The sequence below is a fragment of the Equus przewalskii genome, chromosome 15, assembly GCF_037783145.1.
Source record: "Equus przewalskii isolate Varuska chromosome 15, EquPr2, whole genome shotgun sequence".
NCBI lineage: Eukaryota > Metazoa > Chordata > Mammalia > Perissodactyla > Equidae > Equus > Equus przewalskii.
Window position 1 is genome coordinate 495,057 of NC_091845.1, and position 21,114 is coordinate 516,170.

The following is a 21,114-nucleotide window of genomic DNA, read 5'->3' on the forward strand; positions in this document are numbered from 1 at the left end:
GTACCCCTACTTCTTTGGAGTGCTCTGTTCCTTTGTGGAAAGACTCTCCCGGGTTATAATCCTAAGATTTAAGCTCAGAATAAAATCACCCAAATTTTCATTTATAGATTGGTTGTGGATTATTTTCGTCGACAGTTCTATTATCCAGAATATACTTAAGGAAAACTCTTAGGGGCCAGCTCTGTGGTATAGTGGTTAAGTTCTCACACTCCACTTGTGTGACCCAGGGTTTGCAGCTTCGGATCCCAGGCACAGACCTACACCACTCGCCAGCCATCCTGTGGCAGTGACCCACACGTAAAGTGGAGAAAGACTGGCACAGATGTTAGCACAGGGCTAATCTTCCTCAGCAAAACAAAACAAAAACCTCACACCTCAACAACAAAAAGACAGCCCAGTTTAAAAATAGACAAAGGATTTGAATAGACATTTCTCCAAAGAAGAAATATAAATGGTCAATAAGCTCATGAAAAGATACTCAACATCACTAATTGTTAGGGAAATGGAAATCAAAACCATAATGAGATACTACTTCATACCCCCTAAGATAGCTATTTTTAAAAATGGAAAAGAACAAGTGTTCATGAGAATGTGGAAAAATTGGAACTCTCGTACATTTCTGGTGGGAATGTAAAACAGTGACACAATTGTGGAAAAAAGCTTGGCAGTTACTCAAAAAGTTAAATATAGAATTTCCGGGGCTGGCCCCGTGGCCGAGTGGTTAAGTTCGCGCGCTCCGCTGCAGGCGGCCCAGTGTTTCGTTAGTTCGAATCCTGGGCGCGGACATGGCACTGCTCATCAGACCACGCTGAGGCAGCGTCCCACATGCCACAACTAGAAGAACCCACAACGAAGAATACACAACTATGTACCAGGGGGCTTTGGGGAGAAAAAGGAAAAAATAAAATCTTTAAAAAAAATATATATATATATAGAATTTCCATATGACCCAGCAATTCCTAGGCATATACCCAAGAGAAATGATAACACATCCAGAGAAAAACTTGTATATGAATGTTCATAGTAGCATTATTCATAATACTACATAATAAAAGTGGAACAATCAAGTGTCCATCAACAGATGAATGGGTAAACAAAGTGTGGCATACCCATACATTGGACTATTATTCAGCCACAAAAAGGAATGAAGTACCAATACATGCTACATCATGGATGAACCTTGAAAACATGCTGAAGGAAAGCAGCCAGACACAAAAGACCACATGCTGTGTGATTCCATCCATATGAAATGTCCAGAATAGGTAAATCCATAGAGGCAGAAAATAGATTAGTGGTTGCCAGAGGACAGAGGGAGAGGGGGAATTAGGAATGACTGCTAATAGCTACAAGGTTTCTTTTTGGGATGGAGGAAATGTCCTGGAGTTAGACAGTGGTGACAGGTACACAACACAGTGAGGAGACTAAAAACCACTGACTAGTACGCTTTAATACAATGACTTTTATGCTCCGTATGTCTCCACTAAGAATATATTGTTAGGAAAAATCAATGCAGAACATTGTTGAGGAGGATCCCGATTGTATAGGAGGGAAAACTACACATATGTTGACATACTCGCATGTCTTAGAAAGTTCCTGGAGAGATACATAAGAAACTGTAGTCCCTGCGTCTGCTTCTGAAGTGAGGGGGATCATGAGTGTGGCAAGAGTGTGGCAAGAGATAAAGATCATGAGTGTTTTTAAAGTAATTTTTATAATTAAATACTTTTTTCCACTAGGGAAACAGTATGGCAGCTCCTCCAGAAACTAAACATAGAATTACCACATGACCCAGCAATTCCACTTCTGGGTATAAATCCAAAAGAATTGAAAACAGGGACTCGAAGAGGTATTTGCACATCCATGTCCATAGCAGCATTATTCACAATAGCCAAGAGGTGGAAGCAAGCCAAGCGCCCATCAAAAGATGACTGGATAAGCAAAATGTGGTTGAAGGATACAAAGTAATATTGTTCAGCCTTAAAAAGGAACGAAATTCTGACACATATGACAACATGGATGAACCTCGAGGAGATTATGCAGTGAAATAAGCCAGTCACAAAAGGACAAATATTGTATGATCTCACTTACATGAGGTCCCTAGAGTAGTCAAAATCATAGAAAGTAGGACAGGGGCTGCGGGAGCTGGGGGCAGGGGGCGGCTGGGGAGTTAGTGGTTCATGAACACAGAGTTCCACTTTGGGAAGATGCAAAGAGTTCTGGAGATGCATGATGGTGATAGTTCAATAACAATGTGAATGTGCTTAATGCCACTGAACTGCATGCTTAAAAATGGTTACAGTGGGGGCCGGCCCAGTGGTGTAGTGGTTAAGTTCATGCTCTGCACTTCGGTGGCTCAGGGCTATTGGTTGGGATCCACAGAACAGACCAACACACCGCTCATCAAGACATGCTGTGGCAGCATCCCACATACAAAATAGAGGAAGATTGGCATGGATGTTAGCTCAGGGACAATCTTCCTCACCAAAAAAAAAAAAAAAAGGTTAAAATGTACATTTTATTTCATGTGTATTTTACCATAATAAAAGAAAAAACTTTGAATGAAAAACATTTGGTGGCCCTATGGATGAGTTTCTCCTCACCTGTTTTTCAGCTTTTACGTATTTTTTAAAAATTTTAAGTGGGTGAAATGAGCCTTACCGAACGTTTGGAAAGGACTTGTCTTGCCCTTCCTACCACCCTGGGCTCTCTGTTGCTGCAACAAGTAACAGGGTTTCCAGTGAGGGGCAGATGTGCTCACTTGCGTGCTGGGCTTGAAGCATTGCTGTTGTCATTCTTCAGTGGTGTCTCAGGCAGAAGCAGGAATTTGATATTCTAAAGAGATTCCCCCCACATCAGGAGGCCCACAGAGCACTGACTGATAGCCCTCAGTCACCCAGAACCCGTACTCTCCAACAAGTGTGTAGAGAAAGTGGTTTGGGGCAGCCAGGGGAAGAGAAGCAGATAACACACATGTGCTTGTCGGACTTGTTTGCATTTGGGGAGAAATCCCACCAGCCCGGATGTTGCTGGGTGTCCAGCACAGCCAACGGGCTGAAAGGCATCACAGTGGACTTTGAACTGCCAATCTAAGTATGCAGGACTTCCCAAAGCCTGGCGGGACTGGGCCTGGGCTGGGGTTAGCAGTTCTAATGTGTGGGTTTTTTTCACAATATCACCAAGCAGTTAACTCAGTTCTGACATTGTCTACCTGGAGATAGCTTCAGGTCCCACAGGCTCAGTCCCACCAGACTGCCCCCTCCTTCAGATGCCAGTTGGAAGTTCAGGTTGTCACCTCTGCTTCTGAGTGATGGGCAATAGACGGGAGGTTCCCATAACCCCCTCCTCCAGTTGGATTAATTTGCTCAAGGGTCTCACAGAACCCAGGGGAACAGTTTACTCACTAGATTTACCAGTTTATTATAAAAGGATATAACTCAGGAACAGCCAGATGGAAGAGATGCATGAGGCAAGGTCTGGGGAAAGGCATGGGGCTTCCATGCTCTTCAAGTGCCACTCTCCCCAAATCTCCACGTTCACCAACCTGGAAGCTCTCCGAACCCCTCTGGGTTTGGAGCTGTTATGGAGGCTTCATTACACAGGCAGGACTGACAATCATTGACCAGTAGGTCACTAGGTGGGTCTGAAAGTTACAAACCTCAAATCACAGGGTTGGTTCCCCTGGCAACCAACCCCCACCCCGGAGAGCTTTCCAAGTCACCTCATTAACATAAACTCAGGTGTGATTGGATGGAGTTTGTTACGAATATCAAAACACCTTTATCACTCTCATCACTTAGGAAATTCCAAGGGTATTAGGAGCTCCATGCCAGAAAGGGGGATGAAGATTGAAATATATGTTTTGTCGACGAAAATAATCCATAACCAATCTATAAATGGAAATTTGGAAGAGTTTATTCTGAGCTAAAATCTGAGGACCATGGTCTGGGGCCTTTCTTCCTGAAAGAAGAAAGAGCACCAAAGAAGTGAGGTGTATAGAATGGTTATATACCCCCATACAGAATGTTTCACACATGATTGAAATGTCCCTCCCACAATAGTCACAAGATTGCCCTGTCGGCACTTGATGGACACAGCAGGTAGTGGGTCTGCTGTCTCAGTGGGCGTAGCAGGAAGCAAGTCTATTGTCTGGAGCTGGGTGGTCACAGGTGAGCACAGCAATCAGTTCCTAGCCTAAGGAAAGATGCTTAATCCTTAGGGGAATGCCAACGTTGGGAGGGGGAGGGAAGCTGCATCTTTATCTCAAGGGCCTTTGCTCTTGCCATAGGGAATCTCTAAAGCAGATATACAATGCATGCTCATTGGCCTCAGTCAGGCCCTTTTGGAAATTTTACACGTCAATTTGAGTGGACCATTTTCTTTTTTTCATTTTTTTTTTTTTTTTTTGAGGAAGACTAGCCCTGAGCTAACTACTGCCAGTCCTCCTCTTTTTGCTGAGGAAGCCTGGCCCTGAGCTAACATCGTGCCCATCTTCCTCTACTTTACATGTGGGATGCCTACCACAGCATGGCGTGCCAAGCAGTGCCATGTCCGCACCCGGGATCCGAACCGGCGAACCCCGGGCTGCCAAGAAGCGGCACGTGCGAACTTAACCGCTGCGCCACCGGGCCGGCCCTTGAGTGGGCCATTTTAAACGTCGTTTCTCAGTGTGTCTCTGAGAGTGTTTCCAGATGAGATTAACATCTGAATGGGTGGGCTCAGTAACGCACGCAGACGGCCCTCCCCAAAGTAGGTGGGCATCGTGCAACCTGTTGAGGGCCTCAATAGCACAAAAGGCAGAGGAAAGAGGACTCAGAACCCAGCTTGACTGGCCCTCTCCCTGCAGATGTGGACGGCGGTTGCGTGTCAGGTTTTCTGTGGCTCCTTAGAGACCTGTCCCCACTCTCTTTCTCAATTCTTTGTTTAGGATGAGTCATTTTTGAGTCTGCCATGGGCCCCGCCTGGGACTGAGCTGAAGCCAGGAGCTACTGAGCTGCTGCCTGACTCCCTGCGTGGCCCTGTCTGTTTACAGGGAAGGGAGCAGGTCCTGACAGCCGGGGGGAATGAGAGGGGCAGGAACTCGTCTCTCCATCTGGCTCCTTTATATAAGTTGGGAGAGGAAAGCAGAGCCACGTCCTCCCTCAACTGTGATGCAGGTGTTACTGTCACACAGCTGAGGCTCAGAGAGGCCAAGGTTGCCAGGAGGTCCTGGCAGCCAGGCTTAGGAGAGAGCTAAGGTCTGCCTGGCCCCCACATCCACCCCTTGATTTAGGAGAAATAAAGAAACACATACTCACACACTGAGATTCCAGAAAGCAACTTTTGGCCTCCATAATCCTTCTCTATTAGTATCGGACTTAAGTAAATCAAGTTTTATCTGAGGCTTGGTGTTTCATTTCTAAAGCCTAATTAATTACAAAGGAAAGGGCCCATCTCACTGGCTACTAAGGACAGGGAAGCAGTAACCCCAGTGCCCCCACCCCACCCGGCTCCCAGGCCTGGTCCTACAGCAGGGTGGTGCCAGATCTGTCCTGGATTGGAGGGAGGAGCTGAAGATACCTCCCCAAAGGGGCATCTTCTGGGGAAGGCAAAGGGTTTGGCCCAGGTCCCACTGCTTGCACCAGAGAAGACAAATGTCGTTGCCTGGCATGCCCTCCTCTGGGGCCAGAGCACAGCGCTCTCTTTGGAGTCTTTCTTCCCCACTCTCTGCCACCCCCACCCCACTGCCACCTGTGCTCTCCTCTGCCCTAGGCTCAGCTCCAGGGTTGGACAGTCACATGGGGAATGCCATCCACTCCCAAGCAAGCAACACCCCAAAGGGAGGAGGCCTCAAGCAACCAAGGGTCAGGGAGGCAGGAGGGGGCCCTAAAAGTGGGAACCCTTGAAAAAAGAAGTGCCTGCTTCAGAATGAAGGTCTGGAAAAGCATGGCCACAGAATTGCCTTTGCCTGGGGCTCCGCATCTAAGGCTGGACTCGGATCTGGGGGCAGGAGCAGGAATCTGGCCTCAGGCCCCCATGGCTCCTGCAGGGCACGTTCCCCTAAAGCGGCCCCTGAGTGGACTTCTGTGTCATGAGTGACCAGGCTGCATGTTCTTGTGCTTTGTGTTTTGCTGCCTGCCAGGAGGCCCTTCCTCTCTCCTTTTCCTCTCAAGAAACCATCACTTATCCTTTAGCACAGAGCCCTGCCTGTCCCCCACCCGCCACCCCGTGTCCCCCCTGCCCACGACACCTGACACAGCTCTCTGGTCAATTCTTTATTTCCCTGTCTGTCATCCTCCCTGGATTCCTCCAAGCCCAGGGCCTGGTCATGCTCCTTCGTGCCCAGAGCCAGGGCACCGAGGTACAGAAAGTACCTGCATAGACAAATGGATGGGCCAGCAGATGAAAAGATAGCTGCGTGGATGAATGGAGGGCAGACAGGAGACAGAGAGACCGATAAAAGCCTGGCCAAAGGAAACCCTGCCCCTTGTAGGAGAAGGGCTGGCAGGAGTTTAGAGGGACTCGGCTGGCACCTGCTCAGCCAGTATTCACAGCACGCGTATCCCCCAAGGCTCCTGGAGCCTGCTCCATGGCAGACTTGAGGAGTCAGCCTTGAACAAGGCTTTCACTGCCCTCCAAGCATTCCCTGTGGTCGTGGGCAAATGGCTCCACCTCCCTGGGCCTCAGCTGACCCATCTGAAAAATGGGAACAGTAGCGGCACACCTTCCAGGGTGTTGTGAGGCCAAATGAGGGCGTGTGTGTGAAACTCCTGACCCAGGAGACAATGGTGTGTGGTAGGAGGTGTGGTGTGGCTGTGAGAGTGATGAAGGGGACCAGGGGGACAAGGGGACCATGGCTGGCTCTTGGATTTCTGCTCACGACTGCAGGGCCTGCTGGAGCACATGCTCATCAGCCACCTCATGCGGGAGTGTCACCACCAAGCCATTGTTCTCTTGCATGGTCTGGCAGATGATCTCATAGGCCTTCTGGTTCCCGGACCAACAGCGGCGGGCCACCTGCCAGGAAGACAGAGAGAAGGCGGTGCAGCAGGTGGTACCAACATCACCCGGTTCCCAACAAGGTATTCTGGACACACTGCGACTTGGTTCCAAACCTCCTGCCCTCCTGCACATCAGGGACCCTCTGTGCTATCGGTAGGGTCAGCAGTCCTTTGCATCTGCCCCATCCCTACCCCTGGCTCAGACCCCCTCCTCCTCTCTTGGCCAGACTTCTGATTTGCCCACTCCTCTGATCTGAAACCGGCCACCCTTCCACCCAGCCTACCCCATTTCCACGCAGGGGCTCCAAGCTAGGCACCAGGACTCATCCTCAGCACCCCTCGGCTCCATCCTCATAGAATACACATCAGCCTTGGCTCTGCCTTAAACTCTCTCTCTGGTCAGCTTCCTTCTCTCCATCTCTGTCATCAGGGCTCACGCGGATGACAGCCATGGTACCTCCTCCGTCTCCTTGCTAACCATGTCCCCCCCACAACTCCCCCATCCATTCTCTCACTGCTTCACTGCCTTCAGGATGAAGACCACCACCCCTGTTGGGGGCTCCTGGAAAGTCGGCCCCCCCAGGGACCCCTCGACGCTCCACTCTCAAGTTCACCCTCTGGGCCACCCAACGTCACACATCACACTCTGGGCCCTTGCACTCAGCTCCCCAAGCCCTCCTCCCTATTTTGCTCAGGTCCACACAGACCCTTCCCCATTACCACCTGACTTCCCATTTGTGCCGCTTCCTCCTTGGCAGACTGTGATGTTGTCATGGGGAGGGATGGAGCGCCCCCTCCCCACGCACACCAAGAGAAGACTGCATGGAGCAAAGTAGGTTATAGCTGCACTAGCTTAAGAAGCTGCATCTGACCCACCTTCAGAGATGGTGGGAAGCTAGCGCTTTAAAAGGAGGCCTCTCAGCACCAGCAGTGGGCATGATCTCACTGGGAGGGAAGGGTTGGGACCCTGGGGCCCTGTGAGGACAGAGGCAAGGGATACAAAGGAGACTCTGGAAACAGCCCTGGAGAGCTGTGCCTTACTCCGTTGGAGACGTCCCAGGTGAGCATCATCTTGGCCTTCTGCTCAGCTTCCTGGGTCCCGTCCAGCACAAGGCCAAATCCCCCGTTGATCGCCTCACCCCTGCAAGAAGCAAAGGTCACTCTGGGCCCTGACCCTGCTGGAGCAGGCAGAGCACAGCTTGGAACGTTTTGGAAGCGTTGGCTTGAGGAGGTGGCACAGTGGGCTCTGCAGCCTGGAGCCGGCACCCTCTCCACAGCCTCAGGGATGCAGGCGTCCCATGGCTCTGCACTGCCCATTCATGCCTCTGTGCTTCACCGGCTTGGCCCTGCGCCCACCTTCAGGACCCATTCCTGTGTCACCTCCCGGAGGCAACATGACCTCCCTCTCCTGCGGTTCTCAGAGTGCTTCCTATAAAGGTGCGCTTTCTTTATAGGGGTCTCTTGTATGGCTCAATTCAATTGTCCTTCTTCCACGCCCCTGGCTTTCCCTCTGTGCTCCCGATCTTCCTTACCCCTTCTTTCTGCTACAACTTTAGGTGTATTTTGGGATCCTGATCACTTGATGTGAAGGCTGAGTTCCCTTATTTGCAGTATTTCTTGTTTTCTAATTAGTGCATTTCTCTGAGTACTGTTTTCACTACCTCCTCTCACAGGTCAATATGTTTTTGTGGTCATTCATTTCTTCATAGATGGCATTTGAATCCCACTGAAGATATTACTGCTACTCCAGTTTCCACATGTTTGTCCCCAGGTTTGTCTCCATCAGCTATGAGGTCCTTCTCCTCCTGGAGCCCCTGGATCCATCCTCGCCCTCAACATCATTATCAAGGGCTGCTGGACCTGGATGCTGGACCCGGCCTCAGTTCCTGCTCAGCTCACATTCCTACATCCCTTGTGCCTCCTTCAGTTACACGCACTGGAAATGCCTGGATCTTGTCAGCACCTGCCAGGGCTGTACTGCCGAACACAAGCCCCTGGGACCACAGCATCTCGCCTTCCAGTCCTCACTTCCAGGGAATTTGCTCTTTCTTCTCCTGCCCCCAAAAGGTGCAACTGTGCCTCTAGTTTCTCTAGTCTCACATCCTCAGGCCCGTCTGGCCTTACCTGCTTCTCTGCCCAGCCTGGACCTTACTGACAACTTTAGCCAGTTCCCACCAAGAAGGCTGAGGCCTCTGTCCCAGGAGCCATCAGCGTTCCCCACTCTGGGCATGTAAGCTGAGCACCTCTTGTAAGCAGGCCAGCTGCCCCTGCCTGCCCTCAGCCTGTATTCCTGCAACTGGCAACCCCTCTGCCTGTGAGCCAGCTCCCATCCCGTCTCCCACCAGCCTCCAGGGTGGAGGCTGCTTTGAATAGACTTAAGGTCATCACCATTCACCAGTCAGAGGCTGATGGTGGGTATCAGAGGGGAAAGCAGGCAGCAGCCACAGGCACCAAGCGAGGACCTGATGCGATCTTTGACCAGAGAGGGGTTTTGGAAATTAGTACTACATCTTTTGTTTTGGGAGTCTGAAGCCCAGTTGAGAGCAAAGCTACTCAGCTCCAGTGACCTCAGCAAACCCCACCAGGGAGGAGCCGGAGCACACTGAGCATGGAAAGATGGGATGAAGAGAAAGGCAGCACTGCTCTCAGTGGAGCCCTTGGGCCACGCACAGACAGTGGGGACAACCAACTGTCCCTCTTGAGAAAAACATGAAAGCAGGGGCCTACATCACACAGGGAGAAGATGAGTGCCAGGTGCACTAAAGAAAGGAATACTCAAAATTATAGGATGAATAAAGCAACTTTAGTTGCCTGTTTTTTCTTAACTCAAGAATGGAGGAGGTCAGGGCCGGCCCCATGGCCGAGCGGCTAAGTTCATGTGCTCCGCTTCGGTGGCCCAGGGTTCACTGGTTCAGATCCCAGGTGCTAACCTACACACCGCACATCAAGCCATGTTGTGGTAGCATCCCACATACAAAAGAGAGGAAGATGGGCATGGATGTTGGCTCAGGGCCAGTCTTCCTCAAAAAAAAAAAAAAAAGAAAAGAATGGAGGTCTTTTAAAGCAACATTTAAAAAAGCAAAGAGCCGGAAGAGACAAGTCACTGGACAAAGATGTGAAGCTGCCCTGTGGGAGAGGAGGCCGGTCCAGGCACTTTGCCCAGAAAGCCCTGCCGGGAAGGCAGTCCACTCACAGCCCCCGTGATAGCTCCTCAGGGTCCTTCTCAGGCGGAGGCTGAGCGATGCTGTGCATGGAGCCCACCCCTTTCTGCCTGGTGCAGGCTCCTCCAGTGGCCATCTGGGCCCTGGAACTCACACTGGGCAGCAAAACTGTGGGGTCTGCATGGAGACTGAGGGCCCCCCAACCTGTCCTGCCCCTCTTCCTTTCCCAGGTGGTCCTCCCCTCTAAGCCTTTTGCACACTCCCAACTCGACCTCAGCGTCTGCCTCCTGGAGAAGCCAACAAGCCGGTTACTTTAAACAAAGTTCAAAGACAGGTGACAGGCAGCAATCTGTGCATCTGAGACCTAGAATAGATCAAGGACATCTGCAAATCGATAAGGAAAAGCACACGACTCAAAAACAAAAACCTGGGAGTGGAAAATTCAAACCAAAACAAAAAGGATTTGTTACTTCTTGCTGACCAGCCTGGCAGATCCCGCGTCAACATCCAGTGGGCGGCAACATCCAGGGAGATGAGGTTATGCAAACAGGGATTTTTATCTAGAGAAACTGCCGCAGCTGCCAAGTTTAAAATGCCCACACTTTTTTTTTTTTTTTTTTTTTACTGAAGAAGATTCAACCCTGAGCTAACATCTGTGCCAATTCTCCTCCCTTTTGTGTGTGTGCGTTGCCTCCACAGCTTAGCTGGTGAGTGGAGTGGGTCCGCGCCCAGGCTCTGAACCTGTGCACCCGGCTGCTGAAGCAAGGCGCACGGGGCTTGAACTGCTCAGCCATGGGGCCCGGCCCAAAAATTTTGCCCACACTTTTTGAGCCTGCAATCACAAATACCTCGCACACAATGAAGGTTAACACTTACGGGAGGTGTGCTGCGTGCCGGGCCTGTTCTGGCTCCTTTACGAGTGACTCGCGGTGGTGAGCGCATGCGTGCGGGCCAGCCCTCCTGCAAGCCCTGCTGGCTGTGAACCCTGGGCCAAGTCACTGACCCCTCCCGGGCAGCACTATGTCTTAGATGGGACTGTTACGGCAAATAGACGAGCTAACATATGTACATTTCTTAGAAGAAGGCCTCACACATTATGCACTACGTACACGTTAGCTATTATTATTAACTCATTTAATCTGCACCACTAGCTTACAAAGGAGCAGCTGTTATTATGACCCTTTTGTCAATGAGAAACAAAGCTGAACAAGCTTAACTCATGCAGACAGATCCACCTCAGAATCCATGCTCTTAATTGTGCCACAAAACGGTCCCTACGAAGATGCTCCTCCTGAACAGTGCAGGGGGAGCCTCAAGGAGAGGGCTGTGCACAGACACCAGAGCCCTCGGAGCCTGGCTACGCAGAGTGGAGGGGTCCCCTGGCCAGCAGAAGCAGCACGACCTGGGAGCGAGTGAGCTCTGCTGAATCTCTGCCCCACTCCAGACCTGCTAGTCAGAATCAGCATCTTCATGAGCTCCCAGGGGTCTCCTATGCACATTCAAGTTTGAGATGGCTCTAAGACATTGTTTGGTGAAAAAAAGGTTAGCATCCAGTAAAGATGGTGGATCAAATATATGCCTTTATTCCTCAAAGACATAGGTCCCCTGGGCTGGATCTGGGTGTGAGGGCAGAAGGCACATCTGAAAGTGAGACCATGGATATGAAAACACAGGGATTGGGGCCGGCCTGGTGGTGCAATGGTTAAGTTCACACATTCTGCTTTGGTGGCCTGGGGTTTGTCAGTTCAGATCCCGGGTGCGGACCTACATGCCGCCCATCAAGCCACCTGTGGCAGGCGTCCCACATATAAAGTACAGAAAGATGGGCATGGATGTTAGCTTAGGGCCAGTCTTCCTCAGCAAAAAGAGAAGGATTGGTGGCAGATATTAGCTCAGGGCCAATCTTCCTCAAAAAAAAAAAAAAGAAAGAAAGAAAGGAAAAAAAAAAACATACAGGGATTGAGGAGAAGTCTCAACACCCAACAGTGAGGACCTGTCCTTCCCACTCAGCTCCCAGAAATGGCTACACCCTCTATAAGGAAAGGAGACCAGAGGGTCTTTACTGAGCTGTCCAACCAGCCCAAGACCAGAGACTGGCCACTGACCTCTCCTGCTCTGCAGCCCATGGTCCAAAGGTCCATGAGCACACTGGGCTGCCACCTGCCTGCCTCTCTGAACATGAGGCTCCCTGCTGCCTCTCCTTGCACCAACTAACCAGCTTTTACTTTTCTACCCCGGTTTGTTGTCTCTCTGGATTCCCATCCTGGGGACAAGAACCCAGTGTGCCGGGAACATTGCACCCTGGTTTTCTCCAGGCTGTGTATCCGAAAGAACAGCTCTCTAGTCACATTTTCCGTTAATTAGAGCCACCGGCCTGGGCTGCAGCTCGGAACTCTGGCCTGGAAGGGCCCAAGGGCCAGCCAGCCCATTGGAATGCTCTGGGAAGCTCCGGTGCTGAAGGACCTGGCTCTGGACGGCAAGGCCAGGCTGGGCTCGGAGGCCGGGTCAGAGGCGGCCAGCCTGGGCAGCTGTCCTTCTCTCCGAAGCCACAGCACCCTCTGCTGCTGGGAGTAGCCAGGGATCCAGCTGCCTGGGAGCCCAGACCGGGGAGCTTCCCCCAAGAGACTCCCCACAGAGGTGGCCCTGCACAGGTGCAGCTCATTAACCTCCCAGTGCCTCAGTTTCCTCATCTGTAGAATGTATTTTCCTTCTAAGATTAGGTGAGAGAGTGGATTCAAAGAGTTTAGCAAATGCTTGCCACATGGTCCACGTGCAATAAACATTAGTTATTCACTACTCTTAGCAGTGGATGTGATATTGTGACTTGTAACAATCAACATGTATGTGGTCTTCGTCCCTGTCTCTGGCACAGAGCTCCTAAAACCCTTGACACTTGCTAAGTGATAAGGGCTATAAAGGTGTCTCTTGTTATGTTAATGAGGTGACTTTTGGAAAGCACCTGAGGATGCGGGCTGGTTGCCAGGGGAACCAACCACATGGTTAGGGGGTTGAACTTTCAGTCCCACCCCCTGACCTGCAGGGAGGGGAGAGGGGCTGGAGGTTGGATCAATCCCCAATGGTCAACAATTTAATCAATCGTTCCTATGTAATGAAGCCTCCATAAAACCCAAAAGGACGGGGTTCAGAGAGCTTCCAGGTTGGGGAACCAGATGCTTCCACATGCCACTGTGTCGGGCCCCAAATACCACAGGGACAGAGCTCCTTTGCTTGGGACTTCACCCTGTGTATCCCTTATCTGCTGCTGGTTCGTACCCTTTAACATCCTTTGTAATAAATCAGTAATCTAGCAAGTAAATGGGTTTCCTTAGTTCTGTGAGCTGCTCTAGCAAATGGATGGAACTCAAGGAGGGGGTCCTGGGAACCTCTGGTCTATAGGAGCACAGGTGACATCGTGGACTTGCCATTGGCATCTGAAGTGCAGGCAGCCTTGTGGGACTGAGCCCTTAATCTGTGGATCTGATACTATCTCCAGTAGACAGTGCCAGAAGTGAGCTGAATTGTAGGACACCCAGAGGGTCCTGGAGAAGAGCTTGGTGGGGCGAGGAGAACTCCCACATGTTGGAATTAGGGGTGCAGAATTATAGTGGACATCTTCACAATGGAACTGTGACTGTCAGCCAAATGAGACCCTTCCAGAAACTGCAATTTCCCCATGGCACAGACTGGAAACAGGCCTGCAGGACAAAGCCGTGGGCTGGGACCCAAGGGAGCCCAGAATCCAGATCTCGTGCCTTCCAGATCAGCCACCCTGGGAACTTTGGGTGGAATGCAAAGACCTGGGCCGGGACAGCACTGAGGATTCCTGAGAAAACATCTTTGAAAGCATCATGGAAACTGACACGAAAGGGCAGTTGCTGCTCTGACAGCATCACAACAGGCCTTCATGTCAGGTGTGACCCCAAAGGTAGAGTGGCTTGGATGAGGCGCCCCCATGCCCTCCAGTTTCCATCCCACAGAAGGAACACGTAACAGCAAAGCCTTGAGCAGACGGAGCTCAGCGGAGGCGGGGCCTGGGACCCTTGAGGGAGGTGCCACGGTCCCCACATCCCGGGGCTCTGAAGCCTTCTTACCAGCCGACGCCCCCGCCGTTGTGAAGAGCCACCCAGGTGGCACCACGAAAGGCGTCTCCCACGAAGTTCTGCACAGCCATGTCTGTGGAGACAGAGGCCACCCGTCAGGCCTGAGCGAGGCGGCCGGGGTGGATGCACAGTGGGCGTCCGCAGGCCCCACTGGCTAGCCAGCGTCGCTCGGGCCTAAAGGACAGATAGAGAACTGGGATAAGCAAGTCTAGAAATAGCAATAATTTATGTTTGCAGAGCCAGCGAAGACAGGAGGAACTGACAAAGGCCAAACTGGCTTCCCTGTGGCTAAGCTCTCTAGCACCGAATGCCAGATAAAGGGCTCCAGAGGCAGGAAGAACACAAGAACAAAAAGGGACGTGGTGGCAGTTTCAGCTCAGAGATGCAGACAGCCAGAGTGTCACTCCCACTCTTAAAACAACAAGGTGGGGCATGAACTGCAAATTAATGACTTTTCCTGACCCCATCAGAGAGCTGAGGGCCCACGGCAACCAACTGACCTGAAATCTGGGGAGACACAGGCACTTGCACAGACAAGCAGAACCCAAGCTGGTTGCCTTACAAGGGTCTGACAGATCGCTGAAGGACGGGTGTGAGCCAGCCTGAGCCTGTGAAGCCCCTGGAGACACAGATATAGGGAGGGGTTGCACCCTCTGGCAGGGTCTTCCGCCAAAAACCCTACTGATAAGGGACAGTCCTGATCATGCTCCCCCCTGGTGCTGGGCTGTGAGAGGCAAGAAGTGCAGCTCGAGCATCTGGAAGAGGCTGGAAAGAGGCTCTCCCCCAGGGCCTCCTAGGGTCAGGGCCCTGCCAGTACCTTGACCTTAGCCCACTGAGACTGGCTTCAGACTTCTGAGCATCAGAACTGCGGGAGAACACAGCTGTGTTGTTTTAAGCCACTGAGTTTGTGGTGATTTGTTACAGGGCCACAGATATGACTACAAACTATATTAGCATCAGAGAATTTCAGAACAAGGAATAATATCAGGGACGAAGAGGGACATTACATAATGATAAAGAAGTCAATTCTCTAAGAAGACACAATAAACCTAAATGAGTGTGTACCTAAAACACAAGGCAAAAATTGATAAGAACTGAAAGGAGAAACAGACAAACCCTCAAATAGAGTTGCAGACTTCACCACTCCTCTCTCAGTAAGTTGTAGAACACGTAGGCAGGAAATCAGTAAGGACCCAGAGGACCAGAGCAGCATATCAACCAGCCTGACCTACTTGATGTTTAGAACCCACCAGCTAAGAGCAGGATACATGTTCTTCTCAAGTGCACCCACACAGACCACATTCTGGGCCACAAAACAATCCTTAATAAATTTAAAAGAACAGAGCCAATACAAAGTAAGTTCTCAGACCATAATGCAATTAAACCAGAGGTCATAACAGGAAGATATCTGAAAAATCTCCCCAAACTTGGAAATTTAAAAAGATACTTCTAAATAACCCATGGGTCCAAGAGGAAATCTCAAAGGAAATTTTAAAATATTTTGAAATGAATAAAAATGAAACTACATTATATGAAAATTTCTAGGATTCAGCTAAAGCAGCATTTTAGAGGGAAATTTATAGCTTAAATAGTTAAATCAGAAAAGGAAAAAAAAGGTCTCAAATCAGTAACTTCAGCTTCCATGTTATGAAACCAGAGAAAGAAGAGCCAATTAAACCCAAAGCAAAGAGAAGGAAGAACACACTAAAAATTAGAGCAGAAATCAACAAATTTGGAAGCAGAAAGCAACAGGGAAAAAGTCAATTAAACTAAAAACTTCTTTTCTGAAAGACCAATAAAAATGATAAACTTCTAACCAGACTGACCAAGGAAAAAGAGAGAAGACACAAATGACCAATATCAAGAATGAGGGGCCAGCCCTGTGGCCAAGTGGTTAAGTTCGTGTGCTCCACTTCGGCGGCCCAGGGTTTCACCAGTTCGAATCCTGGGCGCAGACATGGCACCACTCATCAGGCCACGATGAGGCAGCGTCCCACATAGCACAACCAGAGGCACTCACAACTAGAATCTACAATTATACTGGGGGGCTTTGGGGAGAAGAATTTAAAAAAAAAAACAGAATGAAAAATGGGACATCACAACTGAACCCACAGACATTAAAAAGATAATAAAGGTGAGGCTAGCCTGGTGGCATAGTGGTTAAGTTTGGGTACTCTGCTTTGGTGGCCCAGGTTCGCAGGTTCAGATCCTGGGCGTGGACCTAAACTCTGCTTGTCAAGCCATGCCGTGGTGGCATTCCACATAAACTAGAGGAAGACTGGCACAGATGTTAGCTCAGGGCCAATCTTCCTCAAGCAAAAAAGAGGAAGATTGACACAGATGTTAGTTCAGGGCCAATCTTCCTCACCAAAAGGAAAAAAAAGTACATAAGAAAAAGGTAATAAAGCGATACAACTATATATCTATAAATTTAAAAACTTAGATGAAATGGACCAATTCCTTGATAAAGTGATGCAGATGGTGTTCCTGAGTGTCTACTTGCTTCCTTTGGGATCCCATCCATAATGGAAGGAGCCCTCATGTGCTGGGAATGAGAAAGCTACCCCAGAACTAAACCTGCTAGTCTCTGTGATGATTATAATAATTACAGGTATACTTCATTTTATTGCACTTTGCAGATTGTGTTTTTTACAAATTGAAGGTTTGTGGCAACCCTGAGTTGAGCAGGTCTGTTAGAGCCATTTTTCCAACAGCATTTGCTCACTTTGTATCTGTGTCACATTTTGCTAATTCTCGTGATATTTCAGACATTTCATTATTATTATATTTGTTATGGTGATTTGCGATCAGTGATCTTTGATGTTACTATTGTATTGTCTGGGGCACCACCAACCACGCTCATATAAGACAGCGAACTTAATTGATAACCGTTGTGTGTGTTCTGACGGCTCCACTGACCAGCCTTTTCCCTTCTCTCTCCTCCTCCTTGGGGCTCCCTATTTCTTGAGACACAACAATATTGAAATGAGGCCAATTAACAGCCCTACAATGGCCTCTGAGTGTTCAAGTGAAAGGAAGAGTGGCACGTCTCTCACCTTAAATTGAAACCTAGAAGTGACTGAGCTTCATGAGGAAGGCATGTCGAAAGCTGGGATGGGCTGAAAGCTGGGCCTCTTGCACCAAACAGTCAGCCTGCTGTGAATGCAAAGGAAAAGTTCTGGAAGGAAATTAAAAGTGCTGCTCCAGTGAACACGAATGATAGGAAAGCAAGACAGCCTTATTGCTGACACGGAGAAAGTGTGAGTGGTCTGGACAGAAGACCAAACCAGCCACAACATTCCCTTAAGCCAAAGCCTAACCCAGAGCCAGGCCCTGACTCTCTTCAATTCTCTGAAGGCTGAGAGAGGAGGAAGCTGCAGAAGAAAATTTGAAGAACCAGCCAGCGGAGGCTGGTCCACGAGGTTTAAGGAGAGAAGCTGTGCCCATAACACAAAAGGCGAAGCAGCACGTGCTGATGTAGACGCCGCAGCAAGTTACCCGGAAGATCTAAGTAAGATATTAATGCAGGTGGCTACGCTGAACAACACGTGTGCGATAGAGACACAACAGCCTCATATTGGAAGAGGATGCCATCTAGGACGTTCACAGCTAGAGAGGAGTCACTGCCTGGCTTCAAAGCTTCAAAGGACAGGCTGACTCTCTTGTTGGGGGCTAATGCAGCTGGCGACTTTAAGTTGAAGCCAATGCTCCCTTTTTTTGTTAGTGCCCTCGAGTCGATTCTGACTCCCAGTGACCCTGTGTACAGCAAAGTGGAACCATGCCTGGTCTTTTGTGCACCATCCTCTCATCTTCCGGTGCTGGATCAGACAATGCTCCACTGCTATTCACAGGGTTTTCAGAGCCAATTTTTTCGGAAGTGGATGGCCAGGTCCTTCTTCCTAGTCTGGAAGCTCCACTGAAAACTGTCCACCATGGGTGACCCTGTTGGTATTTGAAATCCCAGTGGCACAGCTTTCAGCAACACACAGCTGCCACAATATGACAGCCAACAGATGGATGGTGTGGTTCCCTGACCGGGAAACATACCCAGGCCACATAAGGGAGAGCACCAAATCTTAGCCACTAGAACAAAAGGCTGGCTATAGTGCTCATTGATCATTCCAAAAATCCCAGGGCCCTCAGGAATTATGCTAAATCTACTCTATAAATGGAACTTTATAGGGCCTGTGCTCTATAAATGGAACAACGAAGCCTGGATGGCAGCACGTCTCCCTACAACATGGTTTACTGAATATGTTAAGCCCACTGTTGAGACCTGCTACTCAGAAAAAAAAGATTCTTTTTGAAATACTACTGCTTGTTGATAGTTCGCTTGGTCACCCAAGAGCTCTGATGGAGACACACAGTAAGATTACTGTTGTTTTCATGCCTGCTCATACAATATCCGTTCTGCAGCCCATGGACCAAGGAGTAACTTCAACTTTCAAGTCTTACTATTTGAGAAATACATTTTGTAAGGCTATGGCTGCCATAGATAATGATTCCTCTGATGGATCTGGGCAAAGTAAATTGAAAACTTTCTGGAAAGTGTTCACCATTAGGAACATTTGTGATTCATGGGGAGAGGTCAAAAATATCAACATGAACGGGAGTTTGGAGGAAGGTGACTCCAGCCCTCATGGACGACTTTGAGGGCTCAAGACGTCAGTGGAGGAAGTCACTGCAGATGTGGTGGAAACAGCAAGAGAACTGGAATTAGATGTGGAGCCTGAAGATGGGACTGAGTGCTGCAATCTCATGGTCAAACTCTAACGGATGAGGAGCTGCTCCTTGTGGATGAGCAGAGAAAGGGGTTTCTTGAGATGGAATCTGCTCCTGGGGAAGACGCTGGGAAGACTGTTGAAAGGACAAGGATTTAGAATTTACATAAACTCAGTCGATAAAGTGGCAGCAGGGTTTGAGAGGGTTGACTCCCATTTTGAAAGAAGTTCTGCTGTGGGTAGGATGCCATCAAACAGCACCGCACACTGCAGAGAAATCGTTCATGAAAGGAAGAGTCAGTCAGTGCCGCAAACTTCATTGTCGTCTTACTTTAGGAAGTTGCCACAACCACCACCCCCCGCTCCAGCAACCACCGGCCTGCTCAGTCAGCAGCCATCAAGGTCAAGGCAAGACCCTCCATCAGCAAAAAGCTTATTACTCGCTGAAGGCTCAGATGATGGTTAGCATTTTGCAGCAATAAAGTCTTTTTTAATTAGGGTATGTACATTGTTTTTTTCAGACATATTTCTATTAAGAGACTCTAGCATTGTGTAAATAGGACTTTTATATGCACTGGGAAACCAAAATATTTGTGTGACTCGCTTTATTGTGGTGTTCTGGAACCAAACCCACGACACATCTGAGGTCGCCTGTAGAGTGGTTGTGGCAGCGGCAGCAGTGGCAGCAGCAGTGGCAGCTGGCCTTCACTGAACGCTGGCTGCGGGACACTGATGTAAGGCTGCACGTGGATTAACTCATTTCATTCTCATAACAACGCTTTGAGGCGGGTACTATTGTTATTTCTATTTGGATGAGGAAATTGGGGTTCAGAGACTAAACACCTTGCTGAAGATCACCCAGCAAGTGCCAGGGCCAGAAGCACACTCAAGTCTAGGGCACCTAACTGTCCCCATTTGGCTGACGCTGGCCCAGTTTCAAAAGCAGAAGCTCCATGTCCCACAGCCCTCTGTCCTGGGCTGCTGACCCACGCAGGCCTCTAGACGCCAGCACATTTTCTGCAAAATCATGACTGACTGAATGGATCAGGTGATTTTTAAATAAAATCCAAATCCAATATTAACAATTTTTTTTTTAAATTTTTTGTCTTCCTCACCTGCACAGAAGGCAGAGCCATCGTAAATGTTGGAGGTCTCCCTAAAGGGGCTGTCTGTGCCACTCACGTCATGGTGGTCTCGGCTCAGGACCACCGGCGCCTGCAGTGTGGAAGGATATGAGATGTCAGCCAACAGTGTCCACCATGGCTGCCCAGTGGAGGGCAGAGGTCAAGGGTCAGGCCACACCAAAAGCCCTTCCCCTGGAAAATAGACTTTCTTTAGCAAGAGGAAGCGCAGACATCCCCGATGCCTTTCTATATTTACGAATAGATTCTGCTGATTTTGATGCTTTCCATATGCACATGAGCACCCACGTACTACGCATGTGTTGCTCATTGCGTCTTCTCAACAAGCGCTCCAGAGGAGTTATCATGCCCGTTCTATAGAAAGGAAGACTGAGGGCCAGAGAGAGTCAGAAACTTGCCCAGCGTCACAGAGTTGGTGAGAGGACGGGCTCCCTATGTCGAGCTCTCCCCTCGGACAGCGTGGCCCTGAGTCTGTGACACCACTGGGTGTCGGGGTTCCCTGAATTTCACGGGATCCCCATGTAGGAGGAGGTATCCCACTGAAAGGGGATCTCCCCCCACTCTGAATTAAGAGGTCCTACTCTCCTTTCCTTGGACAGGCCAAGGTTGCTCCCGCCTCTTCACCTTTGCCCTGGAAATACCTGCACCTGGTGTTCTGGCACCTTCTGGATAGTCAGGCCTCAGCTCTACATCAGCAACTCAGAAAGGCCTATCCTGAGCACCCCTTGAAAGTCACCCCTCGAAGGTCACCCCTCACCCTCACCCCATCACCCCCACCTTGTCACCTCAGTTCATTTTCTTCATATGTCCATCACCACCTGAAACTCTGAATTTATACCACCAGTTGTGCATCATCAGTTTCCCCTCACTACGAGTAGATACGCTGAGTGGGGACCCTGTCTATCCTGTTCTCTGCCACTTTGTCCCTCGTGCTTAGAACAAGACTGGCACAGAGGAGGTGCTCAATCAAGCACTGTTGAATGAATGAATTCATTCATTCATTCAGCTCTCTG

At 49.6% G+C, this 21,114-nt stretch overlaps 1 protein-coding gene across 7 annotated transcripts in view; it reads right to left on the bottom strand.

The window, feature by feature from the left end:
• Positions 1-3,890: 3,890 nt before the first annotated feature.
• UROC1 (urocanate hydratase 1) overlaps positions 3,891-21,114 on the bottom strand; it is a 52,590-nt gene continuing 35,366 nt past the window's right edge. For all 7 annotated transcript variants that reach the window (XM_070576436.1, XM_070576432.1, XM_070576433.1 and 4 more), the window contains 4 exons: positions 20,075-20,174; positions 14,230-14,311; positions 8,019-8,118; positions 3,891-6,993 (listed from right to left, as the gene is read on the bottom strand). In XM_070576436.1, coding sequence (XP_070432537.1) covers positions 6,853-6,993; positions 8,019-8,118; positions 14,230-14,311; positions 20,075-20,174 — 423 coding nt within the window. In that variant the 3' untranslated portion in view covers positions 3,891-6,852. The remainder of the gene's footprint in view (positions 6,994-8,018; positions 8,119-14,229; positions 14,312-20,074; positions 20,175-21,114) is intronic.